This window comes from Corvus kubaryi, unplaced genomic scaffold (assembly GCF_017639235.1).
Source record: "Corvus kubaryi isolate FWS band 111438036 unplaced genomic scaffold, C.kubaryi_AGA036_p1.0 37284, whole genome shotgun sequence".
Lineage (NCBI taxonomy): Eukaryota > Metazoa > Chordata > Aves > Passeriformes > Corvidae > Corvus > Corvus kubaryi.
In genome coordinates, this window is record NW_024581088.1 from 201,146 (window position 1) to 224,195 (window position 23,050).

The following is a 23,050-nucleotide window of genomic DNA, read 5'->3' on the forward strand; positions in this document are numbered from 1 at the left end:
GGGACGCACTCTGATTGGCGACCGCGGGGCTGGGGGGGGCGGGGTGCGGTTTGATTGGCCGCCGCGCGGCAGGGGGGGAGGGCGGATAACGGGGGGCCACAAAATGGAGCCGCGCGCTGCGCCGCCACTTACATAACGCGACCTCTCACCCCGCCGCGCCGGCGGGGCGGGGCTAGGCGGTACGATTGGCAGGCCGTGCGACCAATCCGCAGCCGGCGGAGCGGGCGCCCAGCCAATAGACTCCCGGCGCCGCGGCGCGGAGGGTGGGCGCTGCGGGGCGGGGCGGCAGGGCCGGGGCGCGCGCGCGGGGCCGGTCCCGCCGCCCGCCGTGAGGGGGAGCGGAATCTCCCGCCATTTTTCAACCGTCCCGCCCGGGCCCCGCCGGGTCTTACCATGGCGCCGCTACTCGGCCGCAAGCCGTTCCCCCTGGCTAAGCCACTGCCGCCGGGGGAGCCGGGCGAGCGGTTCGTCATCCCCCACACGCAGGAGGCCTTCCGCACCCGCGAGTATCCGCTGCACCGGGGGCGCGGGGGGGCCGGGGCGGGTCCCGGGCCGGTGGGGCCGAACAAAGCGGTGGTGGGGCCGGGCGGGGAGTGGGACCGTAACGGGAGCGCCGCGGGCGCTGCACCGGGCTCGGCGGGGTCGTTGTTCCCTGAGGATCTCCGGAGCAGGTTCCAGGCGGGCGGGGGAAGCGGGACAGCAGCTCCGCGGGCTGGAGCGGACGGGGAGTGGAGCTAACGGGGACCGGGGACCGTCAGAGCGGGCTGTGAGAGCGATTCAGGCACTCCTGGAGCGGGTGCGGACATTGGGGTCCCGAGGGTCAGGAGGACACTGGCACCGGAGGCTTCCGTAGTCCTTAATTTCTAGACAATTAAACAGCGGCAGGAGCTCTCCTTGTGTACATCCCAGGCTTTCATTCTGAGCATATCTCTTCCTCGGCTGCTTTTGCATGAAAACCACTTTTCTCTTTTTTTTTTTATTTCTGCGTGTGACAGCCGTTGATCGCAGGAAGTGGCCGTGGGCCAGGCAGGTGACTGTCACGGAGCTGCGCGGCAGCAGAGCCGCTGTCCGGGTCCCCAGCAGGGCTGAAGGGACAGGACCTCGGCGCTGTAACCTGCAGACTTGCTGCTTCAGAGGCTGGGTTGGTGTTTTCTGTTACAAAGATCAGGATCTGAGTTGAGAACTAAGGAGAGGGAATGCATGGATATAGGAAGGAGGTGTTGGCAGTGTGGAAGACAAAGGGGCTCCGGAACTTCCACAGTCCCTGTGTTGAAGAGTGTCTTGTTTCTGCAGTGAGCAGAACAGGCAGAGAAAGCCCCTAGGAAGGATTAAGTGGCTTTTGAAGAAGAAATGCATCTCTCGAGTGCAGATAGGCATTGTTAATGCAGTCAGCCCAGTAAAACAAGGTTAGGTGGAGTGTTGGAGACTTGCTTTTTAACTGTGTTTCAAATTAAAGCATTCAGTCTGTGATGCCAACCTGCTCTTTTTGGTGTATGCAAACTGAAAGTAGCTCAGTCATCCACCTGACCAGGCAGTTCTTTCCCTGTGAGGAAGAGTTTAAGCCTAAATACTACTTTTGTAAAAGAAGATGTGTCTTTAAGGGTCATCTGCCTTGTCAGAACAGCACAGGGGAGTTCTGGGGTTCCTTCTGAGAGCACCGGTTTTTTGGGTGGCTCCTGTGGATCTTGTGAGTAAGTGGAGGACATGTTTCTGCAAACACTTGGGTGGTATTAAAATTAAGGGGAAAAAAGGATAGTTTCTCATCCTGAGGGGGGGGGTGTTAGCTGTATGATCAGAAGGAAAGAAAAAACAAAGGCAAGCACTGAGGTTCTGGAGAGATGCTCTTCTCTTGGAGGAAGTACTTCATGGGGTGCTGTGGGAGGCAGCCTGGCATGTTCTAGAAAGTTCATCTTGGCAGACAGACGTCATGAAGCTAAAAAGAGAAACCAAGCAATGCTGGGTTTCTGTCTTGCCTTGTTGACTGTGTATAATATATGCTAGGCCAAAAGTGGAACAGAAAATTGCAAATGAGCCAGTAAGCTGGAAGGAGATGTTACCCAAGGAACACTTGGAGGGTTTTTTTGGTCACTTCTATTTATCCTACATAGTGTTGGGGAGGAGTGCCTCTGGAATATGGGAAGGGCCTACTGAGAGTGTGCCAGGAGGTACCTGAGTCTTCACCCAGTGTTACTTATGCCAAGACCTGGCAGAATATATTCTCCTGAATTTTTTTCTATCTTGTGAAATTATTGATCAGCCCCTCCCCTAAAGACTGTGCAGGTTCTTATAACTGCACAACTACAAGCGAGGCATTTGAAAGACACCAAAAGTTCTTAAAGCTTTTTTTTGTCGTTACAATTTGCAGTTCCTGCAGATTGGGTCGCACAAAAAATGGAGACTATGGTGGTGTGCATGAGGAGAGACATCTGCCCCTTGGGTGTGTGTTATGGAAGTGTCTGGCAGCAGTAGGAGTGGAATAAGCTCTGGTCAGCAGAGCTCAGGTGTTTATTTGAGTCTTTTTTTCCTTCATAGCTTTATGTGGCTTCCTTTGACTGCCAAATCCTGCAAAAACCTTCTCAGAGAAGCCCTGCTGTGTAGAGCACTTTGCATCCTGGCAAAGCCTAGGGCCCTGCTAATCGTGTGGGTGTGGGGATGGCGGATTGCTGGGCAGCCAGAGATAGACTCATCCTCGCAGGAGCTCAGTGGGATCTGCTCCGAGCTACCTCAGGTGTCAGGAAAGCGCTTTGCACGTGTACGGTCTTGTCATCAGTGCAGCTGGTGCTGCAGGCTCCCAAATACCCAGTGTGTACCCTAGTGAACAGGTACAGCCCATGCTCAGCTGTGGGCATGTAGGTCTGCTGCAGCATGGTTTGGAAAACTGCTGCTGGATCAGGAGAGATGCTGGGTTCAGAGAGCTCAGCCAGCCTGGGCTGTTCCAGCCAAAGTTTTGCCTTAGCTTCCAGCGCATAGTTTTGGGAAGCTGTATTGTCTCCTCTCCAGATAAAAGCCTGCTGTCTCTCTTTAGCTAATACTTCTGTATGGTGTCAGTGCAGGGAAGAAGAGGGGTTGGGCCGGGTTTGGCAGGTTAAAGGCTGCTGCTCACATCCTCACATGTGTTACTGGCCAGACAAACTCTGCCTGGAAGGTGGCAGCACCAAGGCACTGTTCTGTCACGCTCTCCAGTTGCAGAAGAACTTTGCTGCACATCCAGGGAGTAGTACCTTCTAAATGTACCCACCTTTCTGGCAAGTTTACCTTCCTGGCTAATACGAGTGCAGACAATTCAGATACGAGTAAAACATTTTTGGAGTTGATATTAATGCTCTCCCAGAAATTACTAACTGAGGAAGAAGTAAACTTTTTATCTCCTCAGCAGCTCTTTTGTGCAGTGGATAACTTGGTTACTTTTAAACATCTTTCTTTAAAAGGGTCCCTTGTTTCTACTGTAATTTTGTTTGTACTTTAATTTTGCTGCCTTTCAGCATTAAGTGATCTGCAGTGGGATGCAAACAGATGTGATGTATTAACAGCTATGCAGTGGGTAGTCAGCAGTTTCATTTAAAATACACGTTATTCATAGGTTTTTGGGGAATGTTCACAAGTAGCTGGTGTCCAGGGGTTTTTTTATTTATTCCTGTGTTGGGAATTTTTGGCAATGGCAGCTCCAGCTGTGTAGAGGGATGGGTTGGTTATAGCATACCAGGGGCGTGATGACTTGCAGTCCTGGATCAGACCTGCTTAACAATCGGAAATTTCTTGGGTTTGTTTCCAGTCTGAGTGGAGAAGACAAACAGCGTATATGTAGTGGAAAGTTTGAGCTATAGTAAACTTTGCAAAAACATCCTCCTGCATTTTGGCTTTGTGCTGGCCCCAGGAATTCAAAGCAGGACCTGACCTGGAGGTTCTGGCAGAGCACAAAGGCAGGGTCAGCGCTGTGGGACGAGTCTGGAGCCCTGGGTAAGGAGTGTGTCCAGGGTCAGTGTTAGATGAGCTGACCAGCTGGAGGTGGAATTAAATTGCATGGAAGAGGCAGATCTGAGCTGAACAGGGAATTGCCATTATCTGTTGCTTCTAAATTCCAGGCTGGTCTGGGAAATTTGAGTCCTGATATGCTGAGGTTAAGCCTGTTCTCATAGATGTGTAGAAGGAGGGGAGCATTCATAGGGAAGAGTCTCTTGGATCTCCCATATCTACTGATATGGGAAATGATGCTAGGGGAAAAAAATGTGTCATTCAATTATGTTTCAACTGGAGATCAGCATTTATTTGCTCTCCTTGCTGGAAGGAAGGGAATCTCTTCACAGGTTTAGATAGGAGGAACTTGATAAATGTCGGGGGGAAGTAGACCTTAATTTTATTTTCCAACTGTATATTAAATGTTTGATTGTAGTTAGGTTTTTTCTAAGGCCGTGCTTTGAACCCTTAAGAAGTGTGTCTTTCCTTTAGTACTCATATTGTGGCTACTGTAAGTCCTGCATGTCTAGGTGGTGTCCACAGATGCATGGAAGGAAACCGAGGGGGAAATGCAGAGGGATTGTTGGATGAAGCTGGAGATGACTGCCACTCCTGCATTTAAGCTTCTGTCTGCTGTGAGGATTGGATTTGGTTTTAATGCTGCTCTTTGTGGGAGAGGCACAGGAATAAATAGTATTATGGTTGCAACTTAGTCATTATTAAAATGATTAATTGAATCATAGAATCTCAGAATGGTTTGGGTTGGAAGGGACCTTAAAGCTCATCTCGTTCCACTCCCTGCCATGGGCAGGGACACCTTTCACTTGACAGGTTGCTCCAAGACCTGTCTAACCTGGCCCCAGGGATGGGGCAGCCGCAGCTACTTGGGCAATCTGTGCCAGTCCCAAGTTGCTGTAAATTCAAAGAGGATTCCTAGTTTCTTGTTTGATTTTATTTTTTACAGTTTTTTTCTCTCCTAGCTCAGCATCACTACAACAGGCATCAGAGTGACACTCCTGGGCTGGTCAGTGTGGCTTTGCAGATGAGCTCCCTGTGAGCTGTGGTTTTTCCTTGGCTCTGCTCCACCACCGTGATTACACTTCCTCCCCCCTGCCCCACAGCACCGCTTTTTTATTTGGAAAATTTAGCATCTTTTAAACCCCAAGGAGGGTAGGAATGGACCAGAGAGCTCAAATCATAGTGGGGTGATGACTTGTCAGGTCTGTTCTGCTGAGGAGCAGGAGACTCCACAAGTAGGATGAGCTGGGACACCATGGGATTTCTGCTGGATTTTGCAATGTGCTTCAGGAAAAGGGAGTACTGTGACAGACTCTTCTGGAGTTGGCTCTGTTCCTGGTTAATATCCTTGCATAGTGCTACTTGCTGTGGCTGCAAGTTACTTGTACATCAACATCCATAATGCAGCTGCTGTACCTCGTTGTGCTTTACCTTGGGGCTGTGAGGAAGCATCTAAGGAAATTTGCTTTGCTGGAGTTGTAATTCCTAATAGGAATCTTAAAAAAAGGAATAAACCAGGTTGGTAGCACTAAAACGTTCTTGAAAGACAAAACACGTGTGAGACGCGCTGAGCGCTTTGCTGTGGCTTGTGGCTCTGCTGTGCAAGAGTGTAGAGCAATCTGCTGTTCCCACAAGACTCTGAGAATCGCTGCTGGTGCGGCAGTGGGCTGAGCTGTGGCTGTACCCAGCGTGCCTTATGCTTCATGCTGGCTTTGCCACTGTAGAGCATATGCAGGAGGAGCAAAAGGTGCTTTTCTTGCTTCTCTTAGAATTTCTCCTCTTAACTTCCCATTGGAGGGCATATGGCAACTTGATCACAGGGCAGTTGGTGTGGATTTACACCACACTGATAATTGTGCCTGTGCATCTTCTGTCCATAGGGAGTGTGAAGTAGCTGCTCTCTGTTTACCTTGACCGTTAATCACCACTCAGGTGGAGCAGGGAGAACAGCCAAAGATGCTCACAGCAGAGTGGCTAACCCCTGTGACTTGCCCAGGCACCCTTTAATCATGTAATTCCACCTGGAATAACATAACCTTGAGGCAGGTTGTGGCACAGGAGTGTCAGCACCTGAAGGGAGCCAACAAGAAAGACAGGGACTTTTTACAAGAGCATGAAGTGACAGAACAAGTGGGAATGGATTCAAATTAAAAGAGAGTAGATTTGGATTAGGTATTAGGGAGAAGCTGTTTGCTGTGAAGAGGGTGAGCCCCTGGTACAGGTTGTCTAGAGAAGCTGTGGAAGTGTTCAAGGCCGGGTTGGACAGGGCTTGGAGTAACCTAGTCTACTCCCTGCCCATGACAGGGGGTGTGAAACAAGATGGACTTGTAACGTCCCTTCTGACCCAAGCTATCCTGGGATTCTGTAATTCTATGAAACAGGTGATGGAGTTGGTGAGGGAGATCCTCATGTTGGAATGCAGAAGGCTGCTCTTGTCGGAAACCAAAGGGAAAAATGGCCGTTCCAGGAGTTCCAGTTTCAAATGGTTTAGGTTTTTTCTTCGAAAGATCAGGGGTAATGGGTAGCCTGGTAATTTGCGTCTGGATTTTGTAACACCACCATAAGGCATTGGTAGTAGCAGTGCCCCAACAGTTATTGTCAGGGATTTAGTAGCAATCCCTGCTGTATGTCCTGCATGTGCCTGTGACATTGATTGTACTGTTTTCCAGTGTATCAGACTGGAAAAGCTGAAAAGTAAGTTAGCAGTGCCGTGAAACCTTCAGCCATCTGTGTTCCCCTTGTGCAGTGCAGCTGAGCTATTGGTGGTGTGGAACCTCCTGTGCCAGGATGAGCAGGACAGGCATTTTGGCCTCAGAAAGCACCGGTGCACTGGATTTAGCGCAGCATCCTCATGGTAGTCATAGGGTCAGACTGTACTAAAGCTGTCCTTAGCCTTTGTACACTCCAGTCATAAGAGTTTAATTAAATATTACTGGTTTGTGCTATGGTGATTGTGCTCTCCACTGCATAAATCCTGTTTTCCTGAGCTGCCACTCTTTCAGAGAGTACGAAGCACGTTTAGAGCGATACAGCGAACGGATCTGGACATGCAAGAGCACAGGAAGCAGCCAGCTGACACACAAAGAGGCATGGGAGGAGGAGCAGGAGGTTGCTGAGCTGTAAGTACCAGTGGAATCATGGATTTGTGCCTGTTTTTAGGTGTTGGGCATAAGAGTGGGCTTGGGAATGTGTGTGGCTAGTTTGTGAGGTGAGGTAAGGAGCTGTAAGGAGATCTGGGGATTCTGGAGTTGAAATAGAGTCCAAATTTTATGCCATCACTAATGCAGTTGGGTAATTTACTTATTTAGTGCTGTATCTTGGTATTACTTGAACCAAAATAGTTCAGCATATGGCTCTTGGCATATTTTAAAGCCCCTTGAGTAATGGGAATATTTCAGAGGGGAAAATAACAAATCTTGAGCAATGTAAAGTAAAAATAGAGTAAAAATAGTCTGTTGAAGTGTTTGAGATCAGCCAGGTCCACACCTGTAATTATTTTCTCCAGATCTGCTTTAGAGTTATTGCACTAAATAAAAAAAAGCTATAGTGAGACTTTGGAGAATCTGCTCTACTTGAAACAACAAGAGTCCTTGCTCTGTGCAGATTGTGTTCCTCTGGGCTGCTGTGGCCCTGACCACCTCCTCTAGCCCACAGGAATCCTCGGATGAGATCCAGCATGGCCCTTGTCATGGAAGTGAATTTTCTGTAAAAGTGCAAGTCCTTGTCTCAACCAACACATATAATTTACTGTGTGATTACCAAGTTGCAGGAATTATGCCAAACAAGTGACGTATTTCTCCATTCTGTCAACTGATGACTTGGACTTCTGTGACTTTTTTTCTCCTGGATTTAAACTGCAGAGAGTGTCAGGAGTACCATCTAAGAGGTGGAACTTTCTGCTGCTTCTCTTCTCGTTTCTGATAATTGGTAAAGAGTTCACAGCCTTCTCCTAAGGAGAAATTCACCATCATTTGTGATTACTCACGACCTTAAAGTCAACAAATAAGAAACCCATTTGCTAATAGTCCTAATTTCTTTGAGGGGTGACACACTACTGCCTTCAGGCTTTGCTCCCCGGTGTTCTTGTTTGAGAGGGCAGTGCAGAGCCAGCTCCATAAACTTACAATCCTGAGTCAAAACCCAGTGGTCTAGTGCTACTTTCTTTTGGTTATCCATGTTGGATTGATTGACCACTTCTGGAAACCTTAAGAAATGTCAAAGAAATAGAAATGGGAGATTGCTCAATAACAAATTTAGCTATAGTCTCTCTGAACTGGGGGGCGGGCGGGGGGAGAGCAGGGAAAGATTCTGTGCAATGAGATTTTGGTCTTGTCTCTTTGAAAGAGGATGAAAAGCTTCCCAGGCAGTTTGTCTGCTTTAGTACCTGACACTAAGCTGGATAAAAAAGTTCATTTAGGCAGGTTGCTGAAGGAATACATTTGCTTATGGCAGTTGTAACACAGCACATGTAGCTGAGGGTTCTCAGCCACGGATCCAGGAATCTGGGAAACTGAAAGTGCTTTGGAAAAATGGAGTATTTTGTTCCTCCTTACGGTAACTTGAAACGGACTTCACTTTTTAGCCAGGAGGCTTTATGCAACATATTTCTTAGTACCTCTGTCAGCTACCTGACGTCAGCTTTTAGAAGGGAAAGAAGGGAAGTAATTCCGTCACAGTCCTTTCTCTTCTTGGAATGAGAAAAGTTTGAAGATCATGATGTCGTGAAACACATATGATATTTTTCTCTGGTGAGATAATTCAGTTGTGTAAACCTGCCCCTGTCTTTACTGTGCTGGCAGTCTTGTTGGGGAAAGAAGGAAATGCTTAATCTTCATCAGAATCATGGTGTTACTGGAAACAAACGTTTTGAAGGAACAAGCCTCAGGATAATTGCATCATCTTGATCTATATTTAATATCTAACAGAGAAGCAGAAATAACCATCATGAAAGGGTTCACACTCAGTGCTGCTCTTCCTGAGTGTTTACAGTATTCCTTCTGGGAAGGACCAGGACAATTGGGATTTTCATGCCAGCTAACACCTGGGGGAGTGCTGGGGGAAGGGAGGGCAGCAAAAGAGCCCTTGGATGTTTCCATGCTAATGGGGCATCTGCCTCAAACATTGTTCTGGCTGTTAACAGGAATTCCTGGAACTGGGAAATGGGAGGCTACTTTGCATTTGGGCTTTTATTCCCTGAATAATGAAAATTTCTGTGCTTGCTCAGCTTAAAGGAGGAGTTCCCTATCTGGTATGAGAAACTGGTCCTGGAAATAGTCCACCACAACACTGTGTCATTGGAAAAGTTGGTGGATGCAGCTTGGTTGGAGATCATGACCAAATTTGCAGTGGGAGAAGAGTGTGACTTTGAGGTAAGAATATGTTTTCTATTTTATCCCATGCTTCTGCACAGGGCTAATTCCAGATAGCTAAAGGCAGGAGATGGGAAGAATATGTTGACCACTCAAGTTATTAGAAGGGTGTGAAAATTTATTCTCTATAGAACCCCAATGATAGCACCTGCTTTTGGATGGAAAATGGTTCTGTAAGCCATACTTCTAGTGGAAGGTGTCCCTGTCCATGGCAGGGATTTGGAACTGGATTATCTTTTAAGGACTCTCCAACTCAAGCCATTCCAGGATCCTGGAATATTACCAAGAGAAAAATGACTGTGTGCATGGGAAATAGATAAAATTGTTATGCTGCTTAAATATGTGATGGTCTGTGTATATATAAATACATAATTAAATTCAAAGAAATTAAAAATTATCTGGCATAATCTTTTCACCTGACACATAGCCAGAAGGAGCAGTAGTCTGAAACAAATGGAGCTTGAAGTCAAAGCCTAAAAATCTCTAAGAAGGCTCTGATTTGAAAATTCCCTCCAAAACTGGGAATGTTGATGAAAACTCAAACTTTTTTTTTTTTTTTAGTGTTGTGTGTGAGCAGTGTTTAGGGCATAGTCTCTAAACTGGAGTTGCTGTGAAACACACTTGCACCTTGTGCACATACTGTGTCCTTAGGCTGAGAAAGCAGCATTGGAAAACCCTGTGGGTTGGGAGTTTTGCTTTGAGGTCATCTTAGCTCATATTTTTCTCTTAAGCCCATTAGCTCACCTGTCTTGTTCAGGTTCAGTCTTCACCAATATTTCCATGCAGGTTGGTAAGGAGAAAATGTTACCTGTAAAAGTTGTGAAAATACATCCCCTGGAGAAAGTTGACGAAGAGGCCTCGGAAAAGAAGTCTGAGGAAGCCTGTGATTCTCCGTCCAGTGACAAGGAGAACTCCAGCCAGGCAGCCCAGGACAACCAGAAGGAAGCTATGCTGAAGGAGGATGACAACAGGAGGGACAGTATGAGTAAGTAGTGAGCAGCTTGGCAGTAGGTAGCACCTGGCAGTGAGTATTGGAGTTTATGTGCATGTTGGGGCTGGGCTGTGAATGTTTAAACAGTCTTGTGTGGTAAAAATCCAGAAGTTGTCCTTGTTAGTGGTGAATTTTTGGGGCATCACTGCTGTTGGCTTTCAGCTGTTCTTGCCTGTTCTAAAGCAGAAAATGTGCTGTCATTCTAAGGTGTAATACCAAAAGCAGTGCATGAAATGTGTAAACTTCTAAAGTATAACAAGTGTATTTTAAAAAAAATGAGGGGAACAGCAAAGGTTCATTCAGAATTACAAAGTTCTGCTGCAATGTTCATCCTCAGAGGAAGCCTCCCTAGTTCTAAAGTGTGTTTTTTGGAGTCAAGAGACAAGCTCTAATTCTCTTTGTCCCCAGTAGTTACAAAAAATAAGAGGGTTATTTTCATTTTTAGTTTATTCTCTTTCCAGTTTTCATATGGCAAGACAAAATACTTTTTTTTGGTTAAGAGTTCAAAATAAAGCATCATTTGAAACCTTGTTCCCCTTTCACATGTTCCTCCTTGCTGCAGAGCTAAGTAGTGGTGTCCAAGGCTTTTCTTGACTCTGAGAAGATGTTGTTGAAAGAAAAAAAAAAAACACCAAGCAAACACTATAAGCTTGTCCTGTGCAACTTCTTAAAATGGAATTATAAGATTCTTTAAAACAGATTACAAAAAGTGTTTTCAAACAAACCAACCCCAATCCCACGATATAGTTCTAACCTGGAGAGCTTTATTTTAAAGTCTCATAAATGAATAAACTGTTGGCATTTGTAAATAGTGACTCCAGCATATGGGAAAGTGTGTGTAATCTCCTCTGATGTGGGGAAGAGGAAACTTGGAAAATAGCCCAGCAAGCAAATAGCAAAGTCAGGAGTAGAAAAGAGGTTCTAATAAGGTCTAGTACTGAGCTTAATAATTCAGCTCTTTCTGATGGGTACTGGGAAAAGTTATGAGCTGTTCTGATTTCATTGCAGTGCTCTGTATAATCAGGAAGCAAAAGAAAGGTGTTTCAGAAACAATCTGGCCTTATACACATCATTTGAAGCAGCGGTTGTGCTTGGAGAGGGGCTAATGATGCTTTATTTATTTATAAATGTATTTTTTATTGAGTGGTGGTTATCTCAAGATGCCGCATAAGAGGCATGGGAAGTACCTTTTACTTAAAAATGCTCAGTGACCAAATTTACAGCAGCAGTTTTAGATCTGGGTGTTTGAAAAAGATTTACCACGATCCTTTGTGCATTGGTGTGCGGTATTCCAGCAGCTGTGGGCATTGCCAGTGCAGCACTCCATGATTGGGTACTGCGGGAATGAGGGTTCCTGCTCCTGTTTCAGTCTCTGACTCAGGTGGTTCTGGCCTGTGTGTAGTCAGCTCTGTAAGCTGGGACTGTTCTGCTCTTTCTGGAAAAGATGAACCTCAACATTTTCCAGCTCAAGATGCTGGCAGAGTCATAACCTAAGCAGTAAACACTCATTCTTTTAACTCTTCTACTTATACATATGCTGTTACTAAAACTATATTTTATTGCTAATGCTTTTATATTCTGGGTTATAAGAGAACATAGGCTCACAGTAACATCACTGAAACGAATTATTCCAGAGTGCGCTAATATAGTTACATAGCATTTCTTACAGTTACACAGCAGACTACAGAAGCAGGAAATGCTGGCTTGCTGACTTGCATCCACAGAGGCTGGGGGTTCCCAGCCACACTGACCTGGACTTTTTCTCTCTAATAATGTTCACACGTGGCCACGTGATGTGGGTTGAAGTCACTACACTAGAGTGAGTAACTGAAAGCAGTAACAAGCTCTGTATAACCATTATGTAAGAGCTGTGTGTGCCTGTGTGCACACGAGGGGGCAGAGCAAACCTTGGCAGTTCTGTTAATACTTGTGTCAAACGTGCTGGTTTTGTTGGAGGAGAAATGGGGCAGAGAAAGATGGTTTCAGTCTCTCTGCTTAGGAGTCTACTCTCCTTCAGAAGCTGAAAAAAAGGCTTTATACCAGCTCTGTTGCATCATTTGTGCAGTCCGAAGTGACTTTATATTTTTAGTTGCTTAGGGAATGAACTCTGGATAATCTGCAGGAGCAAGAGGAAAGGCTAGATTGTCCTGAAAATTGATGGTGAACTGAAAGCAGGTTCTGTAGCTTGAGCTGGACTTGAAACCAGTACTGCTCTGGAAAATCCGAAATAAAGTCAATTCAGGAGACAACACAATAATAGATGCTTTAGAAACACAGAATCAACTGTGTTGGAAGGGGCCTTAAAGACCCTCTCATTCCAACCCCCTGCCATGGACAGGGACACCTTTCAGTAGACCATTTTCCTAGGAGCTCCATTTGCCTGGCTTTGAAGGGATAAACGTATGTTTTATTACAATACAAGGCACCAACAAATTGAGTTGGCTTTTTAAAATTAACTTTAGGATGGAATGGATAGTAATTTCTTCTTCCTCACCCAAATATCCACGTGGTGTTTGATGGAATTCCATATAGTCATCCCTATTTGTGGAATCTAGAAAGTAAATCACAAAAGAAGAGGTCTTGGGTTTATACCATGTTAGCTGTAATGGTGCTGGAGCTTCAGTGCTCTATTATGTGATGCTGAGATCTATATATTTAAGTTTTATTTAGGTTTAACATCTGTAGAGGAATTCCTTGTGGAGCGGGGGCATAGGATACCCCAGGAGAGCTTGGGCATCCCAGGGCTGTTGCAGAAGTACCCCTGACGGGGCCTCAGGCTGAAGATAGGCTTGCAAGGCACCTGCTAGCCAGCAGCCTTGAACAGCCTTGGGAAGAGGTATACACTGGTCAGCTCCCCCGCTGCTTAGAGGCTTTCTCTTGGGAAAGAGGCGTGAATTTTGCAAAGTATAACTTGGTGAAGGTAAACAATAAAACTGGAGCACGATGCTCAAATCGTATCGGTGTTCGTGTCGTGAGTCCGGCTGGCTCTCCTGCACCTGGGACACCCCCCCTGCTAAAAACATCTGCTTGTATTCTCTGTATATTTAGTAGATAATTACTCTTATCCCTCATCCTCGCTGTATTGTTTTCTTTGAATCCTAGGAAGAAATTCTTCCCTTGGAGAGTGGTGAGGCTCTGGCACAGGTTGCCCAGAGAAGCTGTGGCTGCCCCATCCCTGGAAGTGTTAAGGCCAGGTTGGACAGGGCTTGGAGTGCACTGGTCTAGTGGAAGGTGTCTCTGGTCTAGTGAAGGGGGGTGGAGTGAGATGAGCTTTAAGGTCCCTTCCAACTCAAACTATTCCATGATTCTATGGTAGCCACAAACGTAAAACATTTGGAGATTGCTTTCTTCTTAAGACAAAATTGAGTCAGCGATTCCTGACATGGAATTATTTCAAAGAAGGCATGGCAGAGGCAGCCTGGGCTGTTGGCAGGAGTTCCCTAACCAGGTTTACTGGTTGGTTTATGGAACCTGTCTCCCCTTCATAAATCTTACAGATATTTTCTACCTTTGCACAGGTGGTTGCAGCTTACTGTCTGCAGAGAGATGAGTTTAAATGAAGATGGTCCTTTGTACTCCCTGAAGACAGGTGTTACCTCCTTAGTTCAGAGCTGGTCAGGGCCTCCATTTCAGCCTGTATCTTCCAGCTATTTCTAAAACCCAGTTTGGGTTATTTTCCTAATGTTCTAGTTCAACCAAACACTGTGTAGATAGCGAGAAGTAGGATGCCCAGTCCAGTGGTGGTCTGGATTTTTGAACTTTTTTTTTTTTTTTTTTTTACTGTAACAATAAGACAGTGTCTTGCCTTCCTTTTTCAGATGATCGAGCACGTAGGTCTCCTCGGAAGCTTCCCGCTTCATTGAAGAAGGAAGAAAGGAAGTGGGTTCCACCTAAATTCCTGCCACACAAATATGATGTCAAACTGAAAAATGAAGATAAGGTAAGTTGTCTGCTTGAGTTCTTTCTCTTACAACATGAATATGGAAGTTTAATTAATCACTGTTGGTGATTATACAGCACAATGTAGTACTTGCTTGCTGGAGTCATGGTGCTGGATGTGGGATAGTTGTCTGAGGCTGAGCAGCCTGGCTGTTTCTATCTGTAATTAGGTTTTGTGCATGGAAACACTTGGTGCCATACACACTGAGTCACAGATCTTTTGTGTGGTTGCTGTTAAGTGCCTCGCCTCTGGTCATGCAGTTAATGAGACCAGTGAAATCATGAGTGGCAGTTGTTGCTCTTGTCCTAACCAAGCTGCTCTGAGTTGGAGGTGGCAGTGCTTTGGGAAGCTCTGGGTAGCTGCAGCACTGCTCTATACTTTTTGTCTGCTCTTCGCTAATTTGACACGTGAGGCAGTGCTGACCTCAGTGAGTACCATGTGCAGAGCTGCTCCTCTGGTCTCAGGAAAAAAATCAAGCACAAATACGTGAAAGCTTTAAAGTCAGTAGCAAGCACAAGCTGGAGGAAGGTCAGAGATAAAACAGTGGGTTTTGGCAAAAAATCTGCATGATACACCCATGGTTTTTACTGTTTTGACTGTCTGATTCTCCTACCAATCTCTGTGTGTCTCAGTTCTGCAAGTTCTGTTCGGTTTGGGTCTTTCCAAGAGAGCTTTGAATGAGCTTAGAGTTTTTGGACATGAAGAAGTACAATGATCCTGGTTCCTTTTAGCCATATGATCTGTATTTATATGTGGGTAGAAGTTAATCATTAACAGTGTGTCTATTATCTCCAAGATCATCAGCAACGTTCCAGCAGATAGCTTAGTCCGTACAGAGCGTCCTCCCAACAAGGAGATCCTGAGGTACTTCATCCGTCACAATGCGCTACGTGCTGGCACGTGTGAGAATGCCCCATGGGTTGTGGAGGATGAGTTAGTGAAGAAATACTCTCTCCCCAGTAAATTCAGTGACTTCTTGCTTGACCCACATAAGGTAAGAATTCCTAAAAGTACCTGGTTTGCTTTCTCACCCGTTCCTTGGGTCTTGGCGGAGACCTCAGTGTGCTGGTTGGGTTTTAGAACCACAAAATCATTGGGGTTGGAAAAGCCCCCAAAGATCATCAAGCCTGTTACCCAGCACCACCAAGGCCACCACTAAACTGTGTCCCCAAGTGCCACTTCCACATATCTGTTAAATCCAGAGGGAAGCAGAACAGGAAAACCTACTCTTTTGAAGGTTGACCTTTTGAGAGGTGACATGGCTTGAACATCTGAAACAGTGGTCTGCTCTGAAAATTTGAGATGCAACTGCCTTTTAGTTTTTCCAGTAGTTTGCATTGCTTGTCTACAAGTAAAGATATGATTTCCTGGTGTAACAGAAATGGGAGAGCCACAGTCCTTATGTGGTAATGTCAGGTATTGGGCACAAGAGCTGGATGCATGTGACTTCATGAGGCCTGGTTCGTGTACAGGGCTGCATTGAGTGATGCCAGATACTACAAATTTAGTATTGAATACGTACGCAGCAGGAATGGGTTCTTCCAGCCTTTTGTGCTAACCAGCCAAATATAATATTAACCAACTAAATGCTGTACTGTGAGATACAGTGTTTTAAAATACATCTTTTGGTGTAGAAAGCACTATTTTATTCATTTAGTAAGCTCATTTTTTCATAGACTCTGTCAAGTGTTGTTCTAAAACTAGAAGATAAATATTTGTTCAGGACAAGGGGGAATGACTTCAAACTCACACAGAGTAGGTTTAAGTTGAATATTGAGAAAAAATTCTTCCCTGTGAGGGTGGTGGGGCCCTGGCACAGGTTGCACAGAGAAGCTGTTGCTGCCCCATCTCTGGAAGTGTCCAAGGCCAGGTTGGACAGGGCTTGGAGCAACCTGGTCTAGAGTGAAGGGTGTCCCTGCCCATGGCAGAGGCTGGAACAAGATGGTCTTTATGGTGCCTTTCAACCCAGGCCATTCTCTGACTCTGATTATGATTGCAGAAGCCTATTACCCTTAATGCAATGAGCAATTTCATTAGAAAAAACATTAAAACATGGGCAAAAATAATTGATAGAGCTAGATAACCTTTATTTACCTTTCAATAGTAATACAAAATCATTCTTTCTTTAATTTTAGTATATGGCTCTCAACCCCTCAACCAAGAGGAAGAGCTCTCGGTCACCTGACAGAAAGCTTCCTAAGAAATCCAAAGCGGATGGGCCTTCCCTGGGACAGCCACTGAGTCCAACCCTGTGGTGCCATGTGCATTTGGAAAAATCTATAATTGGCTCTCCGCTGAAGGTGAAAAACTCTAAGAACTCAAAATGTCCCAAAGAGGAGCTGGAAGAGGTGATGAAAATTGTGTCACCTGCTAAACTTGGTTCTAACTTTCACATTCCAAAGAGGAACCGACTAGGAAAGGGCAACAACAAATCCTTGGACAAAAAGCAAAGAGGCAAAAGGGTTCTGAATGGGCAGAAGTCATCGGGGAAAGCAAAGTCTCCCAGGAAAGGCTTGAAGACCCCGAAGATGAAAATGAAACAAATGACGCTGCTGGACATGGCTAAAGGTACCACTAAGGTGTCCAGGGCTCCCAGGAATTCTGGAGGCACCCCTGGATCTTCCAGGAAACCCCAGAAACACCTGCCTCCTGCAGCGCTCCATCTCATTGCCTATTACAAAGAAAACAAAGACCGGGAAGACAAAAAAAGTGCTCTTTCCTGCATCATCTCCAAAACAGCTCGGCTGCTCTCCAGTGAGGACCGTGCCCGTCTCCCCGAGGATTTGCGGGGGTTGGTACAGAAACGCTATGAGCTCCTGGAGCACAGGAAGAGATGGGCCACCATGACTGAGGAACAGCGGAAGGAGTACATGAAGAAGAAAAGGGAAAAGCTGAAGGAGAAACTGAAGGAAAGAGCCAAGGAGCGGAAGGAGAAGGAGATGAAGGAAAAACTGGAAAAACAGAGGAGATTTGAGGACCAAGATCTGAAAGGGAAGACATTGCCTACTTTTAAACTGGTTGATACTCCAGAGGGACTTCCTAACACACTTTTTGGGGATGTGGCCATGGTGGTGGAGTTCCTGAGCTGTTACTCAGGGTTATTGATGCCAGATGCTCAGTATCCCATCACAGCAGTGTCCCTAATGGAAGCCCTTTGTGCAGAAAAGGGAGGCTTCCTGTACTTGAACAGAGTACTGGTCATTCTCTTGCAGACCCTGCTGCAGGATGAAATTGCTGAGGATTATGCTGAGCTGGGAATGAAACTTTCTGAAATCCCACTTACTCTGCATTCTGCTTCTGAGTTGGTTCGCCTGTGCCTGCGCAAGTCAGATGTGCAAGAGGAAAGTGAGGTCTCTGATAATGTAGATGAAAGTAAGGATTCAGCAGCTTTTGAGGATAATGAGGTACAGGATGAGTTTTTGGAGAAACTGGAGACATCAGAGTTCTTTGAGCTGACTCCTGAAGAGAAATTGCAGATCCTTGGAGCACTGTGTCACCGGATCCTAATGACGTACTCGGTGCAGGACCACGTAGAGGCCAAGCAGCAGGCCTCAGCTGAGCTGTGGAAAGAGCGCCTGGCTGTCCTGAAGGAGGAGAACGACAAGAAGAGGGCAGAGAAACAGAAGCGAAAAGAAATGGTGGCCAAGATCAAGGAAAACGGGAAAGAAGAGCATATGATGGGAAGAAATGAAAAGAAAAAGCACGAGATGATGAAAATAGAGCACCGGGTGGAAATCGAAGCTGATGATATGATCAGTGCTGTGAAGAGCAGGCGCCTTCTTGCCATCCAAGCCAAGAAAGAGAGGGAGCAACAAGAAATACAAATGAGAGGTAAGAAAAATTACCTGGTGAGTAGAGTGTTTGTGTGTTGTGGAATAACTTCATGGCAAAAATGACAGCCTGTTTTCAGAAGCATTTTCTGGTTTTAAGGGATTTGCTCACTGGAGATTTATAATTCAGCTGCTGCGGTTCCTACGGCAGCTTAAAATTAGTACATTTAAGAAAAAAGAATACCTACTTCTAGTTTTCTATCTGTGGGTGTCTTTTGTTCAGTACCTTTCTAACTATGGCAGGCCCACAGAGGTTGGACAACACTATCTGTTTTGGTACAGAAAACAACCAAGAATTTCTTATGTCCAAACATCATCTAGTTCTTGGGTACAGAGGAGATATTCCTGCCTAAAAGCAGTTCCTATTGCTGCTGCTGGCTCTGCTGCTGTGCCCATGGTCAGGTTGTTGCCAGCAGCCCTTCTCCCAGACCAGGATGTGGGCAGTAAATCTCAGTTTACTGTTTCTTGCTTTAAAGAATTAGTTATGGAGCTGTATAAACTGTCCACTCAAACCTCTCTAAATCATGAATTGCAACACCAGACTTTAAGTAGTGCTGTTTGAGGAGTATGGATGTAAAGAGAGAATGCTTCAGAATTACAGTTAAGGGAGTTTATTGGTTGTAAATGTGGGTACTGGGCAGACAGAAGTAGACAGTGTAGCTCATCTAGGTTGTTATTTCCCTTCTGAAACAAGTGAGGGATAAGCATCCCTCGTGAAGCCTGGCTTTTGCACCTTAGCTGGAATGTGGGAGTATCTGTTCTGGGAGACCAAGAATCACAGAATGGTTTGGGTTGGAAGGGACCTTAAAGTTGATCGTGTTCCAACCCCCCCTTCATGGACAAGGACACCTTCCACTAGACCAGGTTGCTCCAAGCCCCGTCCAGCCTGGCCTGGCACAGGTTGCCCAGAGAACCTGTGGCTGCCCCATCCCTGGAAGTGTCCAAGGCCAGGTTGGACAAGGCTTGGAGCAACCTGGTCTAGTGGAAGGCATCCCTGACCATGGCAGTAGGGTTGGAACAAGATGATCTTTAAGGTCTCTTCCACCCCAAACCATTCCGTGATTCTGTGATATGATGGTTTTTATCCAGGATTTCTTCAGCCCTGTTCGTCCTTGCACCTTGAGTTCTTCATTCTTTTTATTTATATATATATATATATATTTTTTTTTTTTTTTTTTTTTAAAGAATGGTGGGCAGAAGGTAAACTGAAGAGTGTAAGGTTGTAAAGAATGTTAACTAAAATCCCTGATAAAACTATTTTTTTTTTACTCCCGTGGTCTAGTAAAATAAAAGACAATATTGATACCTGGATGCAATAAAGGAAAGCTAATGCTACTCTGTGCTGATTCCAACAGTGAGGATGGAGAAAGAAGCAGAGGAAGAAAGAATTCGGAGGCATAAAGCTGCTGCTGAGAAAACTTTCCAGGATGGAATTGCCAAAGCCAAGCTGGTGATGCGCAGGACCCCAATTGGCACTGATAGGAATCATAACAGGTGGGAAAGGAAATGACCGTGGGCTTTCATCTCTGCCCTGAGAGAGGCACTGTGTCAGATATGATCCCCCAGGAAGGGATTGATAGGGAGGGTGCATGGAATTGCGGAGGAGAGAGAAGGGGAAGGTGTTTGTGTATATGGAGTGTAGTGGCTGGTTACATGCCCGGCTTTTTGAGGCCTTCCCATGGAGGTCAGGACCAGTGGAGGTTCAGGTGCTGGCACTGGGTGCTCAGGAACCTCGTTAGCATTTTTTCTTTTTTTTTTCATGTTTGTTGCACAGGAATGCTCTTGGAATGGATTCTAAGCAAAGCTTTTCCTCTTTCTCAGCTGTGCTAATATAAAGATATGCATGCATTCAGCTTTTAGTGAGTTGAGCACACACAAGCTTCTCCCCTTGATTCAAAAAAAAATGTGTGTGTATGTGTGTGTAACTAGCCAGAAAAGGAGACAGATACCTATTAACACACATTTCTTACAGGTACTGGCTGTTTTCAGATGAGGTTCCTGGCTTGTTTATTGAGAAAGGCTGGGTACATGACAGTATAGACTACAGATTTACCCTTCCCCACCAGAAAAAGGAAGATTCGAAGAAGGACTGCAGCCCTGGAGGTATGGTCTCTTGAGGGTATTTCCTCTGCTCTATCTGATTGTTCAAATGGAGTCATGAGTGTGAAAGAACTGTCTAGTCCAAGTGTCCTCATGGGGATACTCTGATTTAAGCCTTCTTTTAACTCTAGAAGCCTGCACACAGGAGGTGCTGGTGATAACTTCCCTTCTGCTGCTGCAGGTCTGGAGACTTGCCTGCAGTGTTCCACCTAAGGACTGTGGGATGTAGTCTCTCCTAGAAGTAGCGAGGTTGTTGTCAGTTGATACCATCCCTCTGGTTCACCCTGACCCTGCTGAGTTGCAGCATGCCAGACCCTTGCACAATTAGCCTGTTGTGCTGCAGAGTGCGGATGTCCATCACAGTGCTGATACTCCACTGGTGCCAAGACTCCCAGATCAGCCTGTGGAATAGTAACAAGCAGGGCAGTCTGTTAGATATGCACAGCTTTGCTGATAGAGGTTGTTTTGGCAAACATCCCTCTTGCACTTCCTCTCAGCCTGCTCTTCACCTTTGCTGAATGTACAGGTGAGGTGCAAGGGACTTGCTGAACTTGTAGTGCTTCCTCTGTGATTTTGCCTGGCTGACGTGGAGCCTGGGTCCTGGAGCCTTGCAAGCTTGGACATGCACAAAAATCCATCTGTACAGAGGGAAACTTAACAGTTCTGTGTGGAAGTAATTCTTGGGACAGAAGACCCTGCAATAATCTGATTCAGCTGAGTTTCAGTTGCGATCATTTCTTTCTTTTGGAACGTCATATTCTGGCACTGAGTCCATCTGCAGCAGTCCTGCATGGGAGAGCTTACGGAGTTAGATCCAAGCCCTCACCTGGTAGGATCGTCTTAGACAAGGGACAGACTTGTAGAGGAATGGAACAGGGCAAATCTACAGTGAGATCCTTCATCCAGGTGTAACTTTACAGCCACCTGTGTCTTGGTGACTGATTGAGCTGGAGGTGCATCATTCCAAGCTCTTCCATGGGTATATTTTCTTACGTGAACTCTTTCAAATACTGACCAGCTGTTTTCATCTCTCAGCTGCTACCCCAGCCAATGGGCAGAATTTCAGCATGTTCGTTTGGAAACATAACAATCAAAGGCGTAAATGAGCAGAGGCTTAAATTCATGTCAGAGTGTTCATCTCATGTCTGTGATGCTCAGAAATAAAAACTCAGGCTGCTTACACCTCCTTTGGTTCTCAAAGTGCTTTGTCAGTATACAGCTAAAAAGTGAAACTAGTTTTATCCATTTGGAATGGTAGGAATGCTGCTCAGAAATCTACCTGAGGCTTGTGCATCTCTTTTGCAGAGAAGCGGAAGAGCACAGGCAGTGACGGCCGAGGGAACAAGCTGCCCCGCTCCATGCCCACCACGGACCTGCCTGCTGAGACCACCACTCCCAAGCAGGGCCAGAACTTATGGTAACACACACTTTCATGGCTGCAAAGTACTTCAAGTGTAGAGGTCAAGGAATCTAGACAGATTTCTTTTGCTAAACCCTGCTACAAACCTGTTTCTCTTTCAGTGCTGAGCAGTTGGGTTGGTTCAGCAGCTCACCAGGCCTCTGTTGCTGATATTATTACTGCCCTGCTAACAGGGCAGCCAGTCCAAGAGCCAGTGGAACCATTTTTCAACCTAATCAATCATACAAAGCCACTATAAATTTAGCTGTTAAGATCCTTCTTTAATGTATTGCTTTTTAAATATTTTATTCTTCCATGTTGACAACCTGTTATCCCTTTAATGCTTCCCAATTCCAAGCAGTGTCTTCTAAGTGAATCAAATCTACCCTTGAGCATGTTTGATTGTAACTTGCTCCAGTAATTAGCCCTACCAGCGTCCTTAAATTCTCCTGTGTTGAATGTTGCTCTGTGTCGTAAGGAATGCTCAGCAGTGTCCCCATGCTAGAAAACCCTGGCTGAGCTTTACCTGTTAGCTGCTGTGGATCACTGTGTATTTTTTTAGATAACCCTGAGGATAACTGTCACAAACTATATGCTCCTGCAGCTCCCGTCTTAGCAGTGCCCGTCCCCCAGAGTTCCACTGCTGACACACAGAGTGGGATTGCTTGGTCTTTGATAGATAAGAGTTCAACTCGTCTCCAAAGAATAGTTGCCAGTCAGAACTACTTTACTAAATGTGTACCTGCTCCCCCACCAGGAATTGTAAAAGAGGCTGAAATTGTGGGTGTCTTGATTTATCTGAGCCATCAGCATTGAGTGCTGACTCTTGGTATTGCTCTGCCGCTTCTTTGTCACGGCAGCAGGTCATAGGAGATTACAGAGTTCCTGTGCTTTCCTTCACTGCCCCATCCTCCCATGACAAATCCCCACCCTGTTACTAGTCTGGGCCTTGACACATCTTGCCATGTGGCCAAAATTCAGGCAATTGGGCTTTCCTAGGGAATGGGTGCTGCACAGGGAGTGTGATCCACACGGAAGTCCTCTGCTCTTCCTAACTGCCTCCTCTAACACCTGATCTTCATTGAGCAGAGATGGCAAGGTGTGTTCCAGGAGAAGGACCAATTCCATAAGGAAAACAGTACCTTAAATTTAGAGCACATATTGCTGACACTGAGGGCAGCATAGAGCCAAATTGGATGAGTTAATTAACACAGAATTCCTTCAACTTGTGACTTCAGGCTGAACTTGAAAAAGCACAGTATTTGATCTGCTCAATCAGGTTGGCAACTCCCAACAGCATTCTGAGGAAGATCGGTGTGGTGACAGAGACAGGAGTGCTGTATGGTGTAACCAGTCACAGCCTGGGAGGAGCAGCTCTTAGAACCAGGTCCTGCATGCACTCAGTGCTGAATTACATTCTGTCAGAAGAGCTGCTTTGTATGGAGTGAC

General features: G+C 45.8%; 1 protein-coding gene across 1 annotated transcript in view; it reads left to right on the top strand.

Moving 5' to 3' along the window:
• The first annotated feature begins 275 nt into the window (after positions 1–275).
• BAZ1B (bromodomain adjacent to zinc finger domain 1B) overlaps positions 276–23,050 on the top strand; it is a 44,157-nt gene continuing 21,382 nt past the window's right edge. The window contains exons 1-10 of the mRNA XM_042025817.1: positions 276–506; positions 6,975–7,091; positions 9,197–9,341; positions 10,128–10,326; positions 14,151–14,272; positions 15,069–15,266; positions 16,408–18,103; positions 19,458–19,596; positions 20,075–20,205; positions 21,508–21,619. Coding sequence (XP_041881751.1) covers positions 394–506; positions 6,975–7,091; positions 9,197–9,341; positions 10,128–10,326; positions 14,151–14,272; positions 15,069–15,266; positions 16,408–18,103; positions 19,458–19,596; positions 20,075–20,205; positions 21,508–21,619 — 2,972 coding nt within the window. The 5' untranslated portion in view covers positions 276–393. The remainder of the gene's footprint in view (positions 507–6,974; positions 7,092–9,196; positions 9,342–10,127; positions 10,327–14,150; positions 14,273–15,068; positions 15,267–16,407; positions 18,104–19,457; positions 19,597–20,074; positions 20,206–21,507; positions 21,620–23,050) is intronic.